The sequence below is a fragment of the Indicator indicator genome, chromosome 3 (assembly GCF_027791375.1).
Source record: "Indicator indicator isolate 239-I01 chromosome 3, UM_Iind_1.1, whole genome shotgun sequence".
NCBI classification, from domain to species: Eukaryota; Metazoa; Chordata; class Aves; order Piciformes; family Indicatoridae; genus Indicator; species Indicator indicator.
In genome coordinates, this window is record NC_072012.1 from 24112825 (window position 1) to 24129826 (window position 17002).

A 17002-nucleotide genomic window follows, 5' to 3' on the forward strand; every position below is an offset into this window, starting at 1 on the left:
AACGTTATTTCAAGAATTTTTTAACCAGGCATTAATAAGACACCTGAGGGGTTGAGGTATTGACATTCCTGTTCGGGGATGTCAACAGCTCCCAATTAAAATTCTGTGTTTGGGAGCTTGTAGGCTCACTACAAGGCTAATGTCCTGGCTACATCATTCCATGAAGAAGCTGGATTCTTCTTTTGAACCGCTCTCTTGCAAAAGGGAAGAGTAACTTTTCATTTAGATACAAAACTACCTTCTAAGTAAGGAAGTTTATCATGACAATTGAGGAATTTTGTAGGAAAAAAAAATTGTAGAGATCTGGGTCATAATGGATATGCATGAGAAGGTTGAACTAAATTTGAAAAAGCAACTGCAGTTCATGTATGTCCTAAAATTTAGGGCTCAATTTTGCAATTTATTTTTATTTTTCCTGATTTAATTCTCAGATTTATAGAAAATAGGATCAGAAGGCATATGAACAGGAAGCTACTCAGTCTACCCTGCTCCCCTAAGGCAGGATCAACTGTAACTTAACCATACTTGACAGGTGTTTATCTAATCAGTTCTTACAAACCTCTAAAGATGGAGCTTTCACTGCCTCTCTAAACAATTTATTCTCATGGTTAGGTAATTAGTGTATAAATAGCTCGGGCAAAAGATGTACCTTAAAAGTCAGGATAAGGTGGCTGAACTGGAATAAAGTTTCTAGATCCAATCTAATGCTGACGTGGTCAATGCCTGAAAAGCGAATGAAAATTAAATGAAGAGCACAACACACACATTGGAAGGGTTCCTTCCCACAGGGAATTTTAAGACGCCTTTTGTATCACAGCAGCTGGGCTCCTTAAGGGCATCCCCTGTACTCTAAGCTGTCAGTGCAGCTGTATCACTCTCTTGTGGACAATGCAATGTGCTGCCTTTCTGGCACTGACGTTGGTGCATGTTACTGAGACTGCCCAAATTGGTGGTAGATGCCTCATCCCTGGAAATGTTTGAAGTCAGGCTGGATAGGGCTCTGATTATTAGTGCTTTACACTGTAAAGGCTGTGTTTGGGGTTTTTTTAAATGGGTGTTTGTGTTTCATGCACTCTGTCATTACACATCTGTAGGCAAATGTACCTTTTGCCACAAACCACATTTCCCTGAAAAGGCAGGTACAATGTGAAAAATGCACGGCTACCTTGTACAACACAACACTTGCCACAGGTCCTCTGGCCAGCTCTTGAAGAGCTGTAGAGAAAAAGCATATTCTGAAATTCTATATTGCTACACACAAACAGGTTTAAATCATTCAGTAATACCACATCAAAGAATAGATGCAGCTTCAGTTCATCTCTCCATGAAGGTAACGTGGTGTCAGTTACATCAATCTCACAGTAACACTTTGCAGTAATATTTTCTTAAAGAACCTTACCATTTTCTGATTGCCACCACTTCTTTTTCCTATCAGTCTGAAAATTTGTGATAACATTTTCAATCATGTGACTGTTACGCTGTGTGTAGGGATTATATGGGTATCTGGAATCACAGAGAAAGCACTTCTGTTCAGCCTAGAAAACAAAATAGCAGAATAGAAGGTGATTTTGGTCTCTTATCTAAATATCCTGTGAATGTACACATGCCACTGCAAGACCAAAATCTGTCATATTGCTTTGAGTGCCTGTGCTTTTAATCACTCAAGATTTCATACATAAAGGACAAGCCCAAGAAAATCATTGCATGCACGAAGCATGTACATAGTAAATGTTGGCCTCAGCTTGCTCCAAGAAATAAGTTTGTCAAGGTGTTAATTCTGGATTTACCTGCTGGGGGGCTTGTTCTGCAAGAGTTCCTCAGGACAATTAGTTTTAAACTTGAGCTTTTATTCCTGTCTCATAAAGGCTGTGCAAACTTTCATCCAGAGATAACACTGAAGAGGCAGAAGGGATACAAGGGAGAACTGGATCTTTCAAGATGTGAAGAAGCCTTGAGAGGAACATTCAGTAAATCAGTTACACAATTTTCCTCACTCTTGCACATTTTCTAGCAGCTCAAAGACCCAACCAGGAGCAGCAGACAGGTGCTGTTGTACAAATGAAAGGCAAGGCTGAATCCAGGTACAATGTAAATGGGTAGCCTGGGCTGACACCACCATCTTGACCACTATCAGTGCCTTTTGTAGAAATACAGAAACTAAGAAAGTTTAAAAATTATGCAAAGAAGGATAATCAGGATGTCAGTAGGACGAAAGGATCTTGTTTGAAAATGTAACAAACAGAAGATGAAGGTAGTAATGATTAGCCAATATCTCAATGGTGAATGAGAGGCTTTTGTCTCCAAAAGGACTTTGAAAGAGAGGGCAAGGAGCTACTATTTAAGGTGATAAAAGGGGGATTGAGAGGCATAAGGAACTGAGACCAGGTTAGCATGCTGGCCTGGGAGATGACATGCTGAACTATGTGAACAAGCCCAAGCAGCACGGGATTGCAGCCAGCAGGACCATGGGGAAGCATATGACCAGTGACTGCACTGGAGGGGTTGCTCAAGGTGGCCAGGGGTGGCTGCACTACACAGACAGACTCTACAAGATTTCAGCAGCATGTGAGCATGAGGGCTTGCAGATAAGCCAAAGCAGAAAGTGATGCCCAAGCTGCATGCCTGGTTTCCAGGGACACTGGCAGAGGGAAGAGGGGACAACACAGCAACCCAGAGGGAGTTCAAGGTGGAAGCACAGATTCAGTGCCCATAGCTGGGAGGCTGGCAGGGATGCTGCTGAAAACAGAAAGTGGGAGTCAGTGGCAAGAGCTGGAATGGAGACAACCCAGAAGGGGAAGTGGGGAGAGGCACAGTGCCCTGCATACTCAGGATCTACAGAGAAGTATCAGGAATGTTTTGCACATCTGTGTATTACAAAATCACCTCGATACAAAGAGATATTGATTTACAGGTACGGCATAATGCATGCTTTTTAAATATCACAATAAATATGTATTATATTCTGTCATTCTACAACATAGTAAGTGTATGAATGTATAATTTAGAAGATGAGACAGAAATATAAAAATTACTCTGTCACTTCATTTCACAAAGCTCTAATAAGGGGAGCTTAGGTTATTGAAACATTGGCAGAACTGTATGCATCCACTCCCTGTTTTATACAGATAATATGAGATATGCCATCAACTTATTTTAAAGGTTGCTTCATAAAAATAACTCTTCTGTGTACCAAAGGACACACACATGTATGTTCACATAAGGCAAGTCTGGCAGATCCCATTTGCCTCTGAACTGTGCAGCTTTATACTCTCCTCAACACCGGGTCCTCTTTCTTTTCCTTTCAAAATACGTGCAAGTAGTAAATCCAACCATAGGACAAAACCCCACTGAACCTACATTTAGAAATAACAAAACGTGTTAAACACTGAAAATTATTTGCAGTGCTTCTCTTTAAACACAAAGCAGCTGAACTCTGTTTTCTTTTTTTAAATCTGAATTTTCAATAAGACATCATCTGAATCCTGACTCTTGGCAGCTTGCCAGTTGATTAATACACTCTCTCACTGTATTAGTGAGTTCTTTTTGACGAGGAATTAATTACACATACCACAGGTGCCAATAGGTACATCTTTATTTATTATAAAGGTGGACAAGATTGTGGCACAGCGCTGTAGGGCACAAAACCTGAAAGCAAGGCACAGCCCCGCAAGCTACCCATAACAAAAAGCAGAGCCTGACCCCAAGTAAAGCACAACTAACTTACCCTAAACACCCTATAAGAACCACAGTGGTGCTGAAGATCACAAAGACCTGACCATCTCCCATCCAGAAGGGCATCCCTGCAGAACTAAATCTTGTTTTTATCAGATCAGAGAAGTGGCAGAACTTCGCCAGTAGCAATCTTCAGGTTTTTTAAGGGTCCCACATCCTGGAGTGTGGGGCCAAGACATCACAGGAGGCTGGGTCTTGGAGCCAACACCCCCCCCATATTTCACAATCGTGTTATGTAACTTCTTACCCTACTGCTCATGTGCACAGCCTGCTCAGGGGGTCGCACGCCCCCTGCCCAGCAATAGCTTTCCTCATCTTCATCTTCCTTCAGGTCCATTAGCAGTCAAACGAGTTTGAAGGACTTTTGTGGTTAGCTCAGGATGCCAACACATTCCCATCCCATAGACAGAGGAACCTACATATGTGTTATTCGTTACTCTTATCGTGCACCTAGGAGCTTCTGATCAAACACCAATTATTCCCAGGCAGCCCCAGGCAGCTGGGTACTTCTAATCAAACTCCAATTAACTCTTCCCTGTTACACTCACATGTAAGGTTTGCTGTCATCATGATGCCTGACACACAGGTCATCAGGAAGGGACCTAGGAGAAGAACAACTTTGCTTTGCAAGATACAAAGCTTGCTGGCCAGCCTCCAGCAATGTGCTTGTGAGAAAGAGAATTGAGTTGACTGGGACTCTGATATACTACAGGTGACACGTGCTGATCGAGCAGAATACCACTAGAACATAAGCCTGTATCTCTCAAGCACCGCAAAGCAGCAGAATTTCTAGTTCATGCCCTCTTCAGGACACTTGTCACCAAGAGTCAAGATAAGTTGAAATAGCATTAAATCACAGGGATTATTGCAGAACAGATGTTCCTTTTCATTAGTCTGCATTTATATAATTCAAAGGATAAATACAGGCAAGTGAAAATATTATTTTTTATTGCTCCTTTTAACGAGCAAAACTAAAAAGCAGCCATTCACCTAATGCCAGGAAGACGATGGCTCTGGGGAGGCTCTTTGTGCCCATCTACCAAGCAGTGCCAAGACTCAGGCTACTTCAGAAAAGGAAAGGTTTTGCAGAAAACTCTGCTTGCAACATGTAACTTAGAGCAGTGCTTGGTGCCACACTGCAAATTTGTCACACCATTCTACTAGAAGGTCATAAAATGCAATTATTTTCAATTGCTTATAAATGAAGCTGTATTTTATTGACTTTCTCTCCAGCCTAGGCTGGTATTTAGTGAAAATATTTGTGAGAATTTATTAGCTGAGCAAGGCCAATTCCTCCAGGACACGCAATAGGGTAATGCCTGCTTCTGCCTGGTGTGGCTCCTCCCCCCCACTTTGGCCCTCACTGCTGTGGCCGGGGAGGAAGGGGGATCCATCTCATTACCCAGACTCTGGATCTGTCTAACCACCTGCATAGCCGACTAGACATCACCGTTAGGTTTTCCCTCTGCCAGAAATGGCTTTCTGCTTTTATCAATGCTGGTCTTATTTCAGATTAAAAGACATGAAAGTATATGGTGTGAATCTCTTAACAGGCTGCCTCACATCTCAACGCTGTATGGAACACATCCTCCAGCAAAGGTCTGTCAAGACAGTGACTACAGCCTGCAGGACTGCACTCCTGCACTTATGCACATGCAACCTGTGGCCTTCACCTCTGAGACATGAGTGGGAAAAGGACTGGCAGAGCAAAGCTCCTTCAGAAATCCCTGTGCTCATTTGCATCTCATGGATGTTTCTCCCTCTTGAGAAGCTATACATCACTGCCAAACCCTCCACATGTCCTGCAATAAGGCGCAGCCTTGTTACATCACACTCTTTGATGATTGTCTTAGTTTAGAGCAGACAGAAACTCTTTTACCCCTCCCCAAAAGAGTAAAAGAAAAATGTTCCACACAGGATTGGAAAGAATTAGAAATTTAAATGGAAGTACTATTCAACTATACACAACAGTACAAAATCATGCAAAATATACAAAATTCATATTCAGCCTCAGCCCAGTTCTCTCCCACCTGGGCTTACAACAAACTCAATTGGCCATAACCTTCCCCCCCAGGCCAAAACATCAGGCCTCAGTTCCCACCCCTCATACCTCCCTACCCAGGCCCAAATGATGCAGTAAAAATTAGCCAGGCCGCTCAAGGCCAAAAGCCTCCCCAAAATACCAAACAAGATAGCAGTCCGTGCCGGGAGCAGGAGAGAGGGGAAAAAGAGGGCAGAACAGCCTGCGCTGTCCATTTATATAGGGGAGATGAAGGCATGATAGAATGAAATGACAAAAAGGTTACATTTTCTGGTGTCTGCCTCCCTGCATCTCTCTGGTACTCCTGGAGGACCTCTCTGTGGTTAAGACATCCCAGTTCTTAAATCCATAACAATGATAATTCAGACAAATCCAACAGAAACTTCCTAGTCTGGGCAAATTCTTTTTACAGGTAAGAATATTGCTAGTAAGCAGAGTTCATTTTATTAAAAAAGAAAGAGCAAACTAACCTCTAGGTAGCCTATAATGCAGTATTTCTGGGGACTGGTCATTCCACAGGTTGACGAGGCTGTTAATTGCTTGCTTCGACCCAGGAGGAGGTCCCCAACAGCCGGGTGGCAAGACCCAGCATCGCAGTCATCCTGTGCATGGTGGAGTCTGATCAGCACTGAGCACAAAATGAGATCAAAGAGAAATTAAATTGGATTTTACACCCAAGTGTTCTTCAGACAAAATCAGTTAAATCTCAACATCAGCAGAAAACTAAATTATCCTTTGCCTGTATGCCTATTATACTTAATAAAATCATTTGGTAGAATCTCAAAGAGCTTTGATAATGAACATATCTGCTGTAAAATCACTATAAAAATACAACTAGCATATTGCAAACTATGCTAGAAGATAAATTTTCAGCAAACTATTGCACAGTAAACATTCCAGCGATAATTTATTATGCTCTCTACACACCCATAGCCAGCACTCCTGCAGCAGAATCCCAGGCATCTCAATTGACTCTGTGAGCAGAGCCAGATTTGTGTTCTGCTGATTTCTGTTAATTTCCAAGTGGCAATAGTGGAAATTAGACCATGACTGACACCAGACTTTCTGATGATTTGCAATGAATCTTCTGTTCAGATACTATTGAATGGTCATTAATAATTAAACAGAAAAAAAAAGAATTCTCTAAATAATGGCAGGATCCTTTTGTTTATTTTCTCTGAAACAACTTCAAATATTTTCTTCATTATGTTAAGACTTTCCTTACAGGGCTTGTGCTTTTAAACAAGTTCCTTCCTGCAAACATGAACAGCAATGGGTACCTTGAAGGCTCTATCTCTTCAGCTTCACTTGGCTCAACTTGCTATAAAAAGTGCAGTTGAAAAAAGAAGATCCCACAGAAAGCTTGAAACAATGGTGCAGTTACAATGGTAAAAATACAGTATTTTACAGCCAAATTTCAGTCTGTGGCTCAGGCCATATTTCAGGTGATGAGTGACGTTTGATTCTTTAGGTACAAAGCAATGCCTAACTTTGGTTAGCCTGCTCTTCCTATTTATGCAGATCCACACTCATTATTCATTAGCAGAAACTGATTGTCCCTCTCAGGACCTGATTCAGACTCAGTTACAATATATACCTTTTATTTGTACTTTAATGTATTGTATCCCTCATATATCCTAAACAGGAGAGTGGGAAATAAGGTCTCACCATCATGTGTGTCTTAATAGTGTACTTAAAAGAAGCACTCTAACAAAATCTTGGAGAAATATGTAAATCACATGATAATATTTTAAAATTGGCCTAGATTAACTGTAACATCTGTACTTACTCAGATGTAAGAAGATGTCCAGGCCCAGCTTCATGCCTCCTTGTGAAATTCAAACTGGTACTACTGCAAGAGAACAGCTAGGTCACTTGGTGCTCTGCCTCACCAAGGTACCCCTTACATGCAAGCTTACCCAGAGCTAGCCTTTAGCAAAGAGACAGAGCCATAACAAAAATATAAAGATCAAAAGGAAATCTGTTATTGACTTTGTTCTAGAGAAAATGTCTCATGATGGAAATTTTGGGACTGAAAGAAACATGAAAGCAGAGGGGCACCTCACAAGGGCTTTCTGAGAAGACTCTGAAAATATATTCATGCTTAGTGTAAAATAAAACCTATGCTATCAGCAAGAATATTGTAATCCTCAAAGAGGAGCTATTTAATTGTAACTAAATTCAACAGGGCTGTTTGCAGAGATCTAAATCTTTCTCTGGAGATGTTATCTTAATTAACTTAAAACAAAGACCAAGGTGTTAATGAAGGTGCCAATGAAAAATGTCTGATGCCAAGTGCTATGGACAAGATTATAACCACATCTTAAAGTGTGGTGAGGCAGGTAACATTAGTATCAATGCAAAAAGATTCATACAGGGCAACCTCAGAGTGAACCCCAGGGAGGTTCATTGTGGCATTTACTTCACATCCTTTCTGCTCACATGGACGAAAATAAAAACTTGCCAACACAAAACCTCTGTTGGAGAAGGCAGTCATGGGTCTAAAAGCAACCCAGCATCCTGCCATCAAGCAGGTCTCCCAAACTACAGCTTGTCCCCCATCTTTGCACCTTCCACCTCTCTTTTCATCTGCAGGCACCAACAGGGCCAGCATGCCCTGATGCAGCTCCAGCTGTTGGGGGTATCCCTGTGTCAGCATGTCCAAAGTGTGCTTCCTGGCTCCGTTTGTCTTCCTCACCTCCATATAGTTGCTGCTCTGCTGAATGAGCTAAGACAAAATACTCACCGCAGAGTAGGGGAACATAAGCAAAAACCTTCCAAGTATTTCATGTTACAGGCTTCTTGTAGGCTTGATTCACTTGGCTCTACACAGCACATAACACAACAGCCATACCTAGATGGCTATTTCAGCAAACACATGTAGTGAAGGTGACCCTTGAGTCACTAGCCTTTTGTGCTGCTTCAGCTCCTCTAACCTGCCACAACTGCAAAGAGACTGGCCTGTAAGTGGGAACAATACCAGCAAGCATCTGTGAAGCTGTACCTGGCTGCCCAGCTACAGAGAGAGCTGGCCACGGAGCCAGTGTCTGAGGCAAAACGGAACAAACATTTTTCTGCAGTGGTGGACTTTAAATTTTACACCATCAGAATAATGAAGACTCAGAGATGACTTAAGCTGCAAACACTGTGACAGCATGGTAGTGAAACAAAGGTATACATGGTAAGACTATTCTTGGTAAGCACACATTGCAGTCTAACATGGTGACTTTCAATAGCAATGATACTCTTTAACCATTAGTCCCATTAATAGAGAAACAAGGACTAGCAAAATTCCAACTTACTTTAGTTCCACGCTTAGCAGGAAAATTACATACTGAAGAGGTCTTACCTGGGCTTCAGACTGCAAATGCTTCATCTGGAAATGAGCACAATCGGCTGAGGGAAGCAAAGGCATACCTGTGCACTTCAACTGGAGAAGACAGTGTGTCCCCTGAGGCACCAAGGTGTAGGTGAGAATGAGACCCAGCCTGCAACCTGCCAAAGGCTTGATTTGTGATTGCTTCTGGCATCTGCAAATATGTGCAGTGAAAGAAAATTGTGACAGGCTAAGTTAAGGGCAGAAAAATGGGATTCTTAAAGTAGTGGCAAACAGCTCTTTGTTGTTTAACTCTTCAGCTGGTTTGATTTGCAACTAAACATCAAAATCTTTAAAACTACTCAACATCAGAAGACTAGTGTCACTGGGCTAAATGAACAAGGGCTAGAAAGGGTGAGGAGTCCAGTAGGGGTGCAAATATTCTGGAAGGGTGGATTTTGGGGTTTGAAGTGACTGTAAACATGCCTGCCTGAGAGGTGTGATTGCATCTGGGTGGATGTATCAAGCCAGCCTTAAATCAGCTCAAGCTCTGGATCACTGCCATGAGCACTAGTTTGGGGGTTTTGTTTTCCAATTCAAAGCTAAAGACAACACAGCTGCTTGAGTTACAGCTTTGCATTTCAGGACAGGCTTTGCCTGTAACTGCCCACAGCAGCAAGCACTGGCAGGTTGGTATGCAGGGTGCAGTGCAGTTGCAAGAAATGCAGTGATGGAGCAGCTTCAAATTGGCATCCCCCAGATCAGGCACAGAACTGGCCACTATTTTTTGGTGTCTTTGTTGATATCTGTGGAATTTTGATTCCAGTTTTCAGAATGGTATGCTGTCTTGGGTACTTGTGATATGTTTGTTACCAGTTCTCCTCTGAGTGCTTGAAAGGCTGAATTCATGTTTGTTTGTAAAGTATCACTACATCTCAAATAGAAGGTTCTCTATATGTGAAAAATGTTTTATAAACTGGTCATCACTGCTTTTCTTTTAGTAATTTCTATTCTTTCATAAAAATTAAAGATATGTGTTCTTTAATCCTATTGCAATACTTAGTGCTGAGTGTCCTCTGCCATTACTGTGATTGTTCATTCTAGCAGAAATAACTAATATAAGTACATTTTTTGAAATTATTTTCCTTAAGCGCATGTGGAAAATACTTGTGGGAGACTCTTCAGGCTAATTTATCCTGCATTTGGTTTGTATTCATGCATGATTAATTACTGTACAGATGGTTTGTATTTAGTAAGTTTCAATAGTAAGAAATAAAAGACTAAATTATATATTAAGACATTAATTTAACTTTTTATGGGTAAGCAGTATGTCAAGTGCTCTCTGAATGAATGACATATAACTGAAGAACGTATTATTATGATGCTACTAAATTATAGAATGGTTGACATTTTATTAGCATATTTGGTAGGGAACTCAGATTTTGTTCCAGAGAAGTTATGTGAGAAGTAAATATCAAGGCAGATTTATTTGTAGAATATAGCCAGTTCTATGCCTTGATTTATGTAGGACCCCAAGCAAGAAGGAGGTTTTAAACTGCTTGAGGCAGGGATTACGAAACTTCTTTCTTGCTTCTTTAATCTCTTCACTTTTAAAGGATCTGGATTTATAATGCATCACTCATCCCGTGCTAGCTGGAAGGTATATAGCACTGGTGTGTGATTTTTCAAGTCATGACAAGTCCTACAGTTGTCATTTCTTAGGCCCAAGACATAGCCGTAACACAGACAAAGGACAGGACTTGCTAGTGCTTCAGCCTATGGTCCTTGTGCAGACACCACCCAGCAGTGAGGGAAAAGGGAAGGAGCAGAGTTACCAGCTGTGCTTCAGAGCCTGGCCTCAGGATGCTGGCTGATGGGCAGTTGGCAGTAGCCTGTACAGGCACACATTTTCCTCCAATGTGCATAGAAACGTCTCTTTAGGTATACAGATTTTTTCCCCTGTAATGCAAATATGAAAAAACACCAGAAAAAAAAAATCAATAAAGTTAAAATTATTTGAGCCTGGAATTATTCTCATCATGTGAAAAGTAAATATTTGATCTAAACAAATCACCTGAGTTCCCTTTAGAGACAATGCATAAAGACAGGAATCCCTACAGAGTCAATCCTACTGCCTTCTTTAGATACCTACCTTAAAGGGATAAATTCTCCTTTGGAGGTACCTGCTGCTTTCCTTTGGTTATAAGCAGCCCAGTTCTCTGGCTTAGGACAGATGCCTGTATTTTAACTACTGAAGTGTACTGGCATGAATCCCACCCATAAAGAACTGGCCAAAATTGTAAATAAAACCTAATGGTCAGAAAAACAAAACAATCTTGGTACATTTCTCCCTCTCTTCTTTTCTGCTCTCCTCCCTTCAAGAGTATCTTGAAGTGTAATTTCTCAAAGGCAAAGACTGTATTTTTTGGTAGCACTGAATAATAAAACCAGAATGAAGTACAAGTTACAATAAAACAAAAGAAGATAATTTGACAAATCTGATGGACCAAGGTTAATTGTATGAAGTTCAACAAGGCCAAGTGCCAGATCCTATGCCTGGGTCACAACAGCCCCATCATAAGCTACAGACTTGGGGATGTGTAGTCAAAAAGCTGCAATTAAGAGAGGGACCTGGGTGTACTGAACATGAGCCAACAGCATTCACAAGTGTCTGAGAAAGCCAATAGCATCCAGGCTTGTATTAGAAACAGAGTGGCCAGCAGGAACAGGGAGGTGATCCTAGAATCATAGAATCAGTCAGGGTTGGAAGGGACCACAAGGATCACCTAGTTCCAACCCCCCTGCCATGGGCAGGGACACCTCACACTAGATCAGGCTGGCCAGAGCCTCATCCAGCCTGGCCTGAAACACCTCCAGGGATGGGGCCTCAACCACCTCCCTGCACAACCCATTTCAGGTTCTCACCACTCTCATGGGGAAGAACTTCTTCCTCACTTCCAGCCTGAATCTCCCCACTTCCAACTTTATTCCATTCCCCCTAGTCCTATCACTACCTGATATCCTAAAAAGTCCCTCCCCAGCTTTCTTGTAGGCCCCCTTCAGATACTGAAAAGCCACAATAAGGTCACCTCGGAGCCTTCTCTTCTCCAGACTGAACATCCCCAACTCTTTCAGTCTGTCCTCATAGGAGAGGTGCTCCAGCCCTCTGATCATCTTGGTGGCCCTCCTCTGGACACATTCCAGCATGTCCAGATCCTTCTTGTAATAGGGGCTCCAGAACTGGACACAGTACTCCAGGTAGGGTCTCACCAGAGCTGAGCAGAGGGGGAGAATCACCTCCCTTGACCTGCTGGCCACACTTCTCTTGATGCAGCCCAGGCTCTGGTTGGCTTTCTGGGCTGCAAGTGCACACTGACAGCTCGTGTTGAGCTTCTCATCCACCAGCACCCCCAAGTCCCTCTCCTCAGGGCTGCTTTGCAGCCAGTCACTGCCCAGCCTGTATTTGTGCTTGGGATTGCCTCGACCCAGATGCAGGACCTTGCACTTTGTCTTGTTGAACCTCATGAGGTTGGCTTGTGCCCACCACTCCAGCCTTTCAAGGTCCCTCTGGATGGCATCCCTTCCCTCCAGCATGTCTGCTGCACCACACAGCTTGGTGTCATCAGCAAACTTGCTGAGGGTGCACTCAATGCCACTGTCCATGTCACTGAGAAAGATGTTGAACAAGACTGGTCCCAGGACTGAGCCCTGAGTGACTCCGCTTGTCACTGGCCTCCACTGGGACATGGAGCCATTGACAGCCACTCTTTGGGTGCGTCCATCAAGCCAGTTCTTTATTCATCTTGTGGTCCACCCATCAAACCCATGTGTCACCAGTTTGGAGACCAGGAGGTGGTGCGGGACAGTGTTGAAGGCTTTGCTCAGGTCCAGGTCAATGCCATCAGTTGCTCTCCCCTCATCTATTAATGTTGTGACCTTGTCATAGAAGGCCACCAGGTTTGTCAGGCAAGATTTGCCCTTGGTAAACCCATGCTGACTGTACCTAATCACCTCTTCACTATTCTTCTATCTCAGTAGTGCCTGTACTCAGCACTGGTGAGGCCATACCTTGAGTACTGTGTTCAGTCCTGCACCCCTCGCTGGAGGAAGGATATTGAGGTGCTGGAGCATGTCCAGAGAAGGGCAATGAAGCTTGTGAAGTGCCTGGAGCACATGACCTATGAGGAGTTGGGGTTGTTCAGTCTAGAGAAGAGGAAGCTGAGGGGAGACCTCAATGCTCTCTACAACTACCTGAAGGGTGGTTGGAGCAAGGAGGGGGCCAGCCTCTTCTTCATGACAAGCAACAGGACTAGAGGAAATGGTTCCAAGCTGCTCCAGCGAAGGTTCAGGATGGATATTAGGAAATACTTCTTCACTGAAAGGGTTATCAAACACTGGAATGGTCTGCCCAGGGCAGTGGTGGAGTCACCATCTCTGGGGGTGTTCAAGCGGTATGTGGATCTGGCACGTAGGGACATGGTTTAGTGTTGACCCTTCAGTGCCGGGTTGTCCTTAGCTCTCTGCTTATCACAAAATCACAGAATACGTCTTATTGGAAGAGACCTCAAAGATCATCCAACCCTCAACCCATGCCGCGCCACCGGACGGCTGCAGGGCAGGCGGCAGAGGCGTGTGGCAATCTGTGACTTACACCTGTTCTAAGCATTACCTAAAAGTGGGGCACGTATAAATGCAGCAAGCCTCCATTGATCAAGCAGCTTCACCATCTGAGGGGCAGGTGTCAGGCACAAGTGATTTTACCTGAGGTAAAACCAAGCAACTTCACCACCCGAGGGACAGGTGTCAGGCATAAGTGATTTTAACCCTGAGGTAAAACGGCGGGAGCAGCGGCCCCGCAGTTCACCTTATGATCTGCTTTAGGTGATCGTCCTCCGGCAGGAGGGTTGGGCTTCACGATCTTCAGAGATTCCCTTCTAACACGCCCCGTTCTGTGACTACAGCACACGAAGGACGTGGGCAACCGACAGCGCAGTTCTGGGGCACAGCAGCGTCCTGCTTACCACAGCGCCCAGCAACGGCTGGACAGACAGGACAAGGGCCCCTTACAGCCGCCTCAGTTTCTTGTGAGCGTGGTTCCTTCCGATTGGCCGAGGAGTTCTCCCGCCGCCATCGCCACACGATGGGGCCCGGCAGCTGATGCGGGGTCCGTTTTCTCTCACAGTCGCCAATTGCTGTCCTCACTGCTGCGCGTACCTGTCCTACCTTCTCCTCGCGCCCATCTACCCTCTCCCACACCCTCCAGCCCACCCCACTGGGACCCCAAGACTTACTTTCTTCCCCTCCACCCCCTTTCCAGCCACTCCCACTCTCTCATCACCATATTTATTTTTCTGCACCTGTATTTCCTCCTCCTCTTTTCTAAATGCCACTTCGATGCCTCCACATTCTGGTAAAGCAGCTGCTACCAGCCTTACCCCTCCCTTCTGCCTTGCCTCATCCCGACCTCGCGGGCTCCGGGCTCTCCCGGCTGAGGGGCGACTGATCCCATAACTGCTGCTCTCCTGCCCATTTCTCTCGCACTTTTAAAGAGCTTTTTCAGCCTCCGTGAACTGCTTCTGCAGGCGATGGCAACAGCTGCTTGGGTTTATCTTAGAAATGCTTTAGCAAGGTTTTACATTTTGTGTATCCTGCATATGGTTTCCAGCATGTTAACTCAGAAGTGTGTTAACACACAGGTGGGGAATCTGTCCACGTTTATACTTGCTCCTTGTTTGGTCTACTATCTTCTTTCTTACTGATTTCAATATTAAATGTGCTTTGTAGCCTGATATTCATGAAGGTTTTTTTTTATTATTATTTTTGTTCTGTCTCACTTGTGGTTCAGAACAGGCTGATCTGTATGGATGTGAGACATTTTATGTGGTTTTCCCCTCTGCACACATCAAGGGATTTCATAAATCATCACTGTTGGGAAGTGCTGGCTTTGTTTGTTTGTTTGTTTTATTTTGGCCAGACGGTGGTGTTTTTACATAGATGACTACCTTTGGATCTTCTTAAATACTGTACTGAAACAAATGTGTGTCAGCAGCTGGGGCACTGCCCCTTGTCTCACCTGCATGGCCTGCAAGTGACAACTAGACTTCCTCTTCTGCTCTCTTCAGGCTCCTGAAGGTAACTTGGCAGATGCTTATAGGCTGCCACCATTGAGGTGTCATCAGGAGAGCAGAAAACATGCATGAAGGGGTATAAGGAGAGGAATAGAGTTTGGGTTGGAATCATATGGTATTTGGTAGGTGCAGTATCATCACTGTTAATGTTGCTTTACCATAGTACAGTTGAATATGCAGTGTTGGTATAATGCAAAGTTTTATTATTGTATAATTTCTCTATTCTTAAATTCTGAAAAATGTTTACTGCATTTCCCCTTATAAAATCCTATAGAGAGATTTGTAGTTAAATATATTACTATAATGGTGCAAAGCTGTAGTTTTGTCACACGACGCTTCTCCCCTGTAAGAAGCATCACAACGCAATGTTGAGCACTAATACAAAAACTGTTTTTGGCTGCCAGCAGATTGGATTGCTTTAGTTTATAGCCTGTAAGAACATTTGTTACGCATCTCTGATGCACAGTTAACAACCAGGTCTTTTGCTCCTTCCAAGCCTCACTGCTGAGAGCATTTCAAGGCAAAATAAGGCTTAGACAGCAAAATTTCTGGCTGCTGAATTTTACCCAATGACCATTGGCATGTCAATATAAGAGCTTTAAGTGCTGTAGCTAAAGCAGTCTGCTATTTCTGAGATGAAGGAACAAATGTACTCATAAATGTATTTTCAACCTAATTATGTAACTCATGTGGTATAATTCTACTCTCTTTTCTTTCTTTCTGATCCAGTTGTTATTACACTTCCCAAAATTATCAGAACAGACTATTCAGAATTCATTGAGAACATTAGTGTGTGACTCTACCTTCTTTCCTTCCTTGAAACATGCTGTCTGCCTAGCCCCAAAAAGCATTCTTTGAATCTGTTCATACTCCTTTCTACCCAAAGTTTTATTTCTATAAATTGTATATACTCTGACATAGTACTTGGAACTCTTTTGTCACAGGTCTACTTTTCCCTCCAAGTCATTAAAAAGAGTAAATCTGTATTCATGCTGTGAAAACCAACACTTTCTGTGTTTCTGGGGTGTGGGTTTTATTTACTTGTGTCGTTATCAAAAAAATACTGGAGCCTTCAGTCTCTCTGTGTTTGGTGTAATTTTAATTTTTTTTCCTTATCTGGAGCACTTGTCTCTGGATTGACATCACCAAAGCTGCTGGTACTTCCCAAAGATTTTGGAAGGCTTCCCTTTTGGCAGTAGGAAGATGTCTGGGTTACAGTGGCAGTAGCACAGTGTGACCCTATGATAATGGATTTTCTAAGTCTGTTTTTGGTAGCAGGACAGTTGTAAAGACTTCAGGAGACACCAGCACAGAGGAACATGGATTGCTGCAATCGTAAGGAAAACATTTGAAGATAAACTAACATTGCTGTTACTAAGAGGTAAGGTTTGTGGTGGAGAGGTAGTGTTTTTTTATGAGCTCTGCCAGCAGAAGTTTTCTCAGATTTTGGGCATAAGTGAGTCCTGTTTTCTCACTGCCAGTCTAAAGCCTGGCTTGTTAGCTTAAAATCTTTTCCCACTATTATAGCCCACTGTCTTAAAGCCTTTTCCCTGATAGATCTTGCCTCTTTTCAAACATTGCCTGCTTTTATACATCCATAGCGCCTGAAACAGTTACTGCCACCGTAAGCCAGGTTATAGTGCTTTTCCAGTTTGCTTTTGAACATACTCGATATATCTTGCTTTAAACCATTGCTCAGTAACTTAAAGCTTCACAAATTCTTGCCGATACCTGTTACCCCCCCCTTTGCAGCTCTACGTTCTGTGTGACTTAGAGCTGCACCGG

At 43.2% G+C, this 17002-nt stretch overlaps 1 protein-coding gene across 1 annotated transcript in view; it reads right to left on the minus strand.

The window, feature by feature from the left end:
- LAMB4 (laminin subunit beta 4) overlaps nucleotides 1-7596 on the minus strand; it is a 41976-nt gene extending 34380 nt beyond the window's left edge. The window contains exons 1-4 of the mRNA XM_054399329.1: nucleotides 7563-7596; nucleotides 6244-6401; nucleotides 1400-1535; nucleotides 650-723 (exon numbers count right to left, since the gene is read on the minus strand). Coding sequence (XP_054255304.1) covers nucleotides 650-723; nucleotides 1400-1535; nucleotides 6244-6401; nucleotides 7563-7596 — 402 coding nt within the window. The remainder of the gene's footprint in view (nucleotides 1-649; nucleotides 724-1399; nucleotides 1536-6243; nucleotides 6402-7562) is intronic.
- Nucleotides 7597-17002: the final 9406 nt, after the last annotated feature.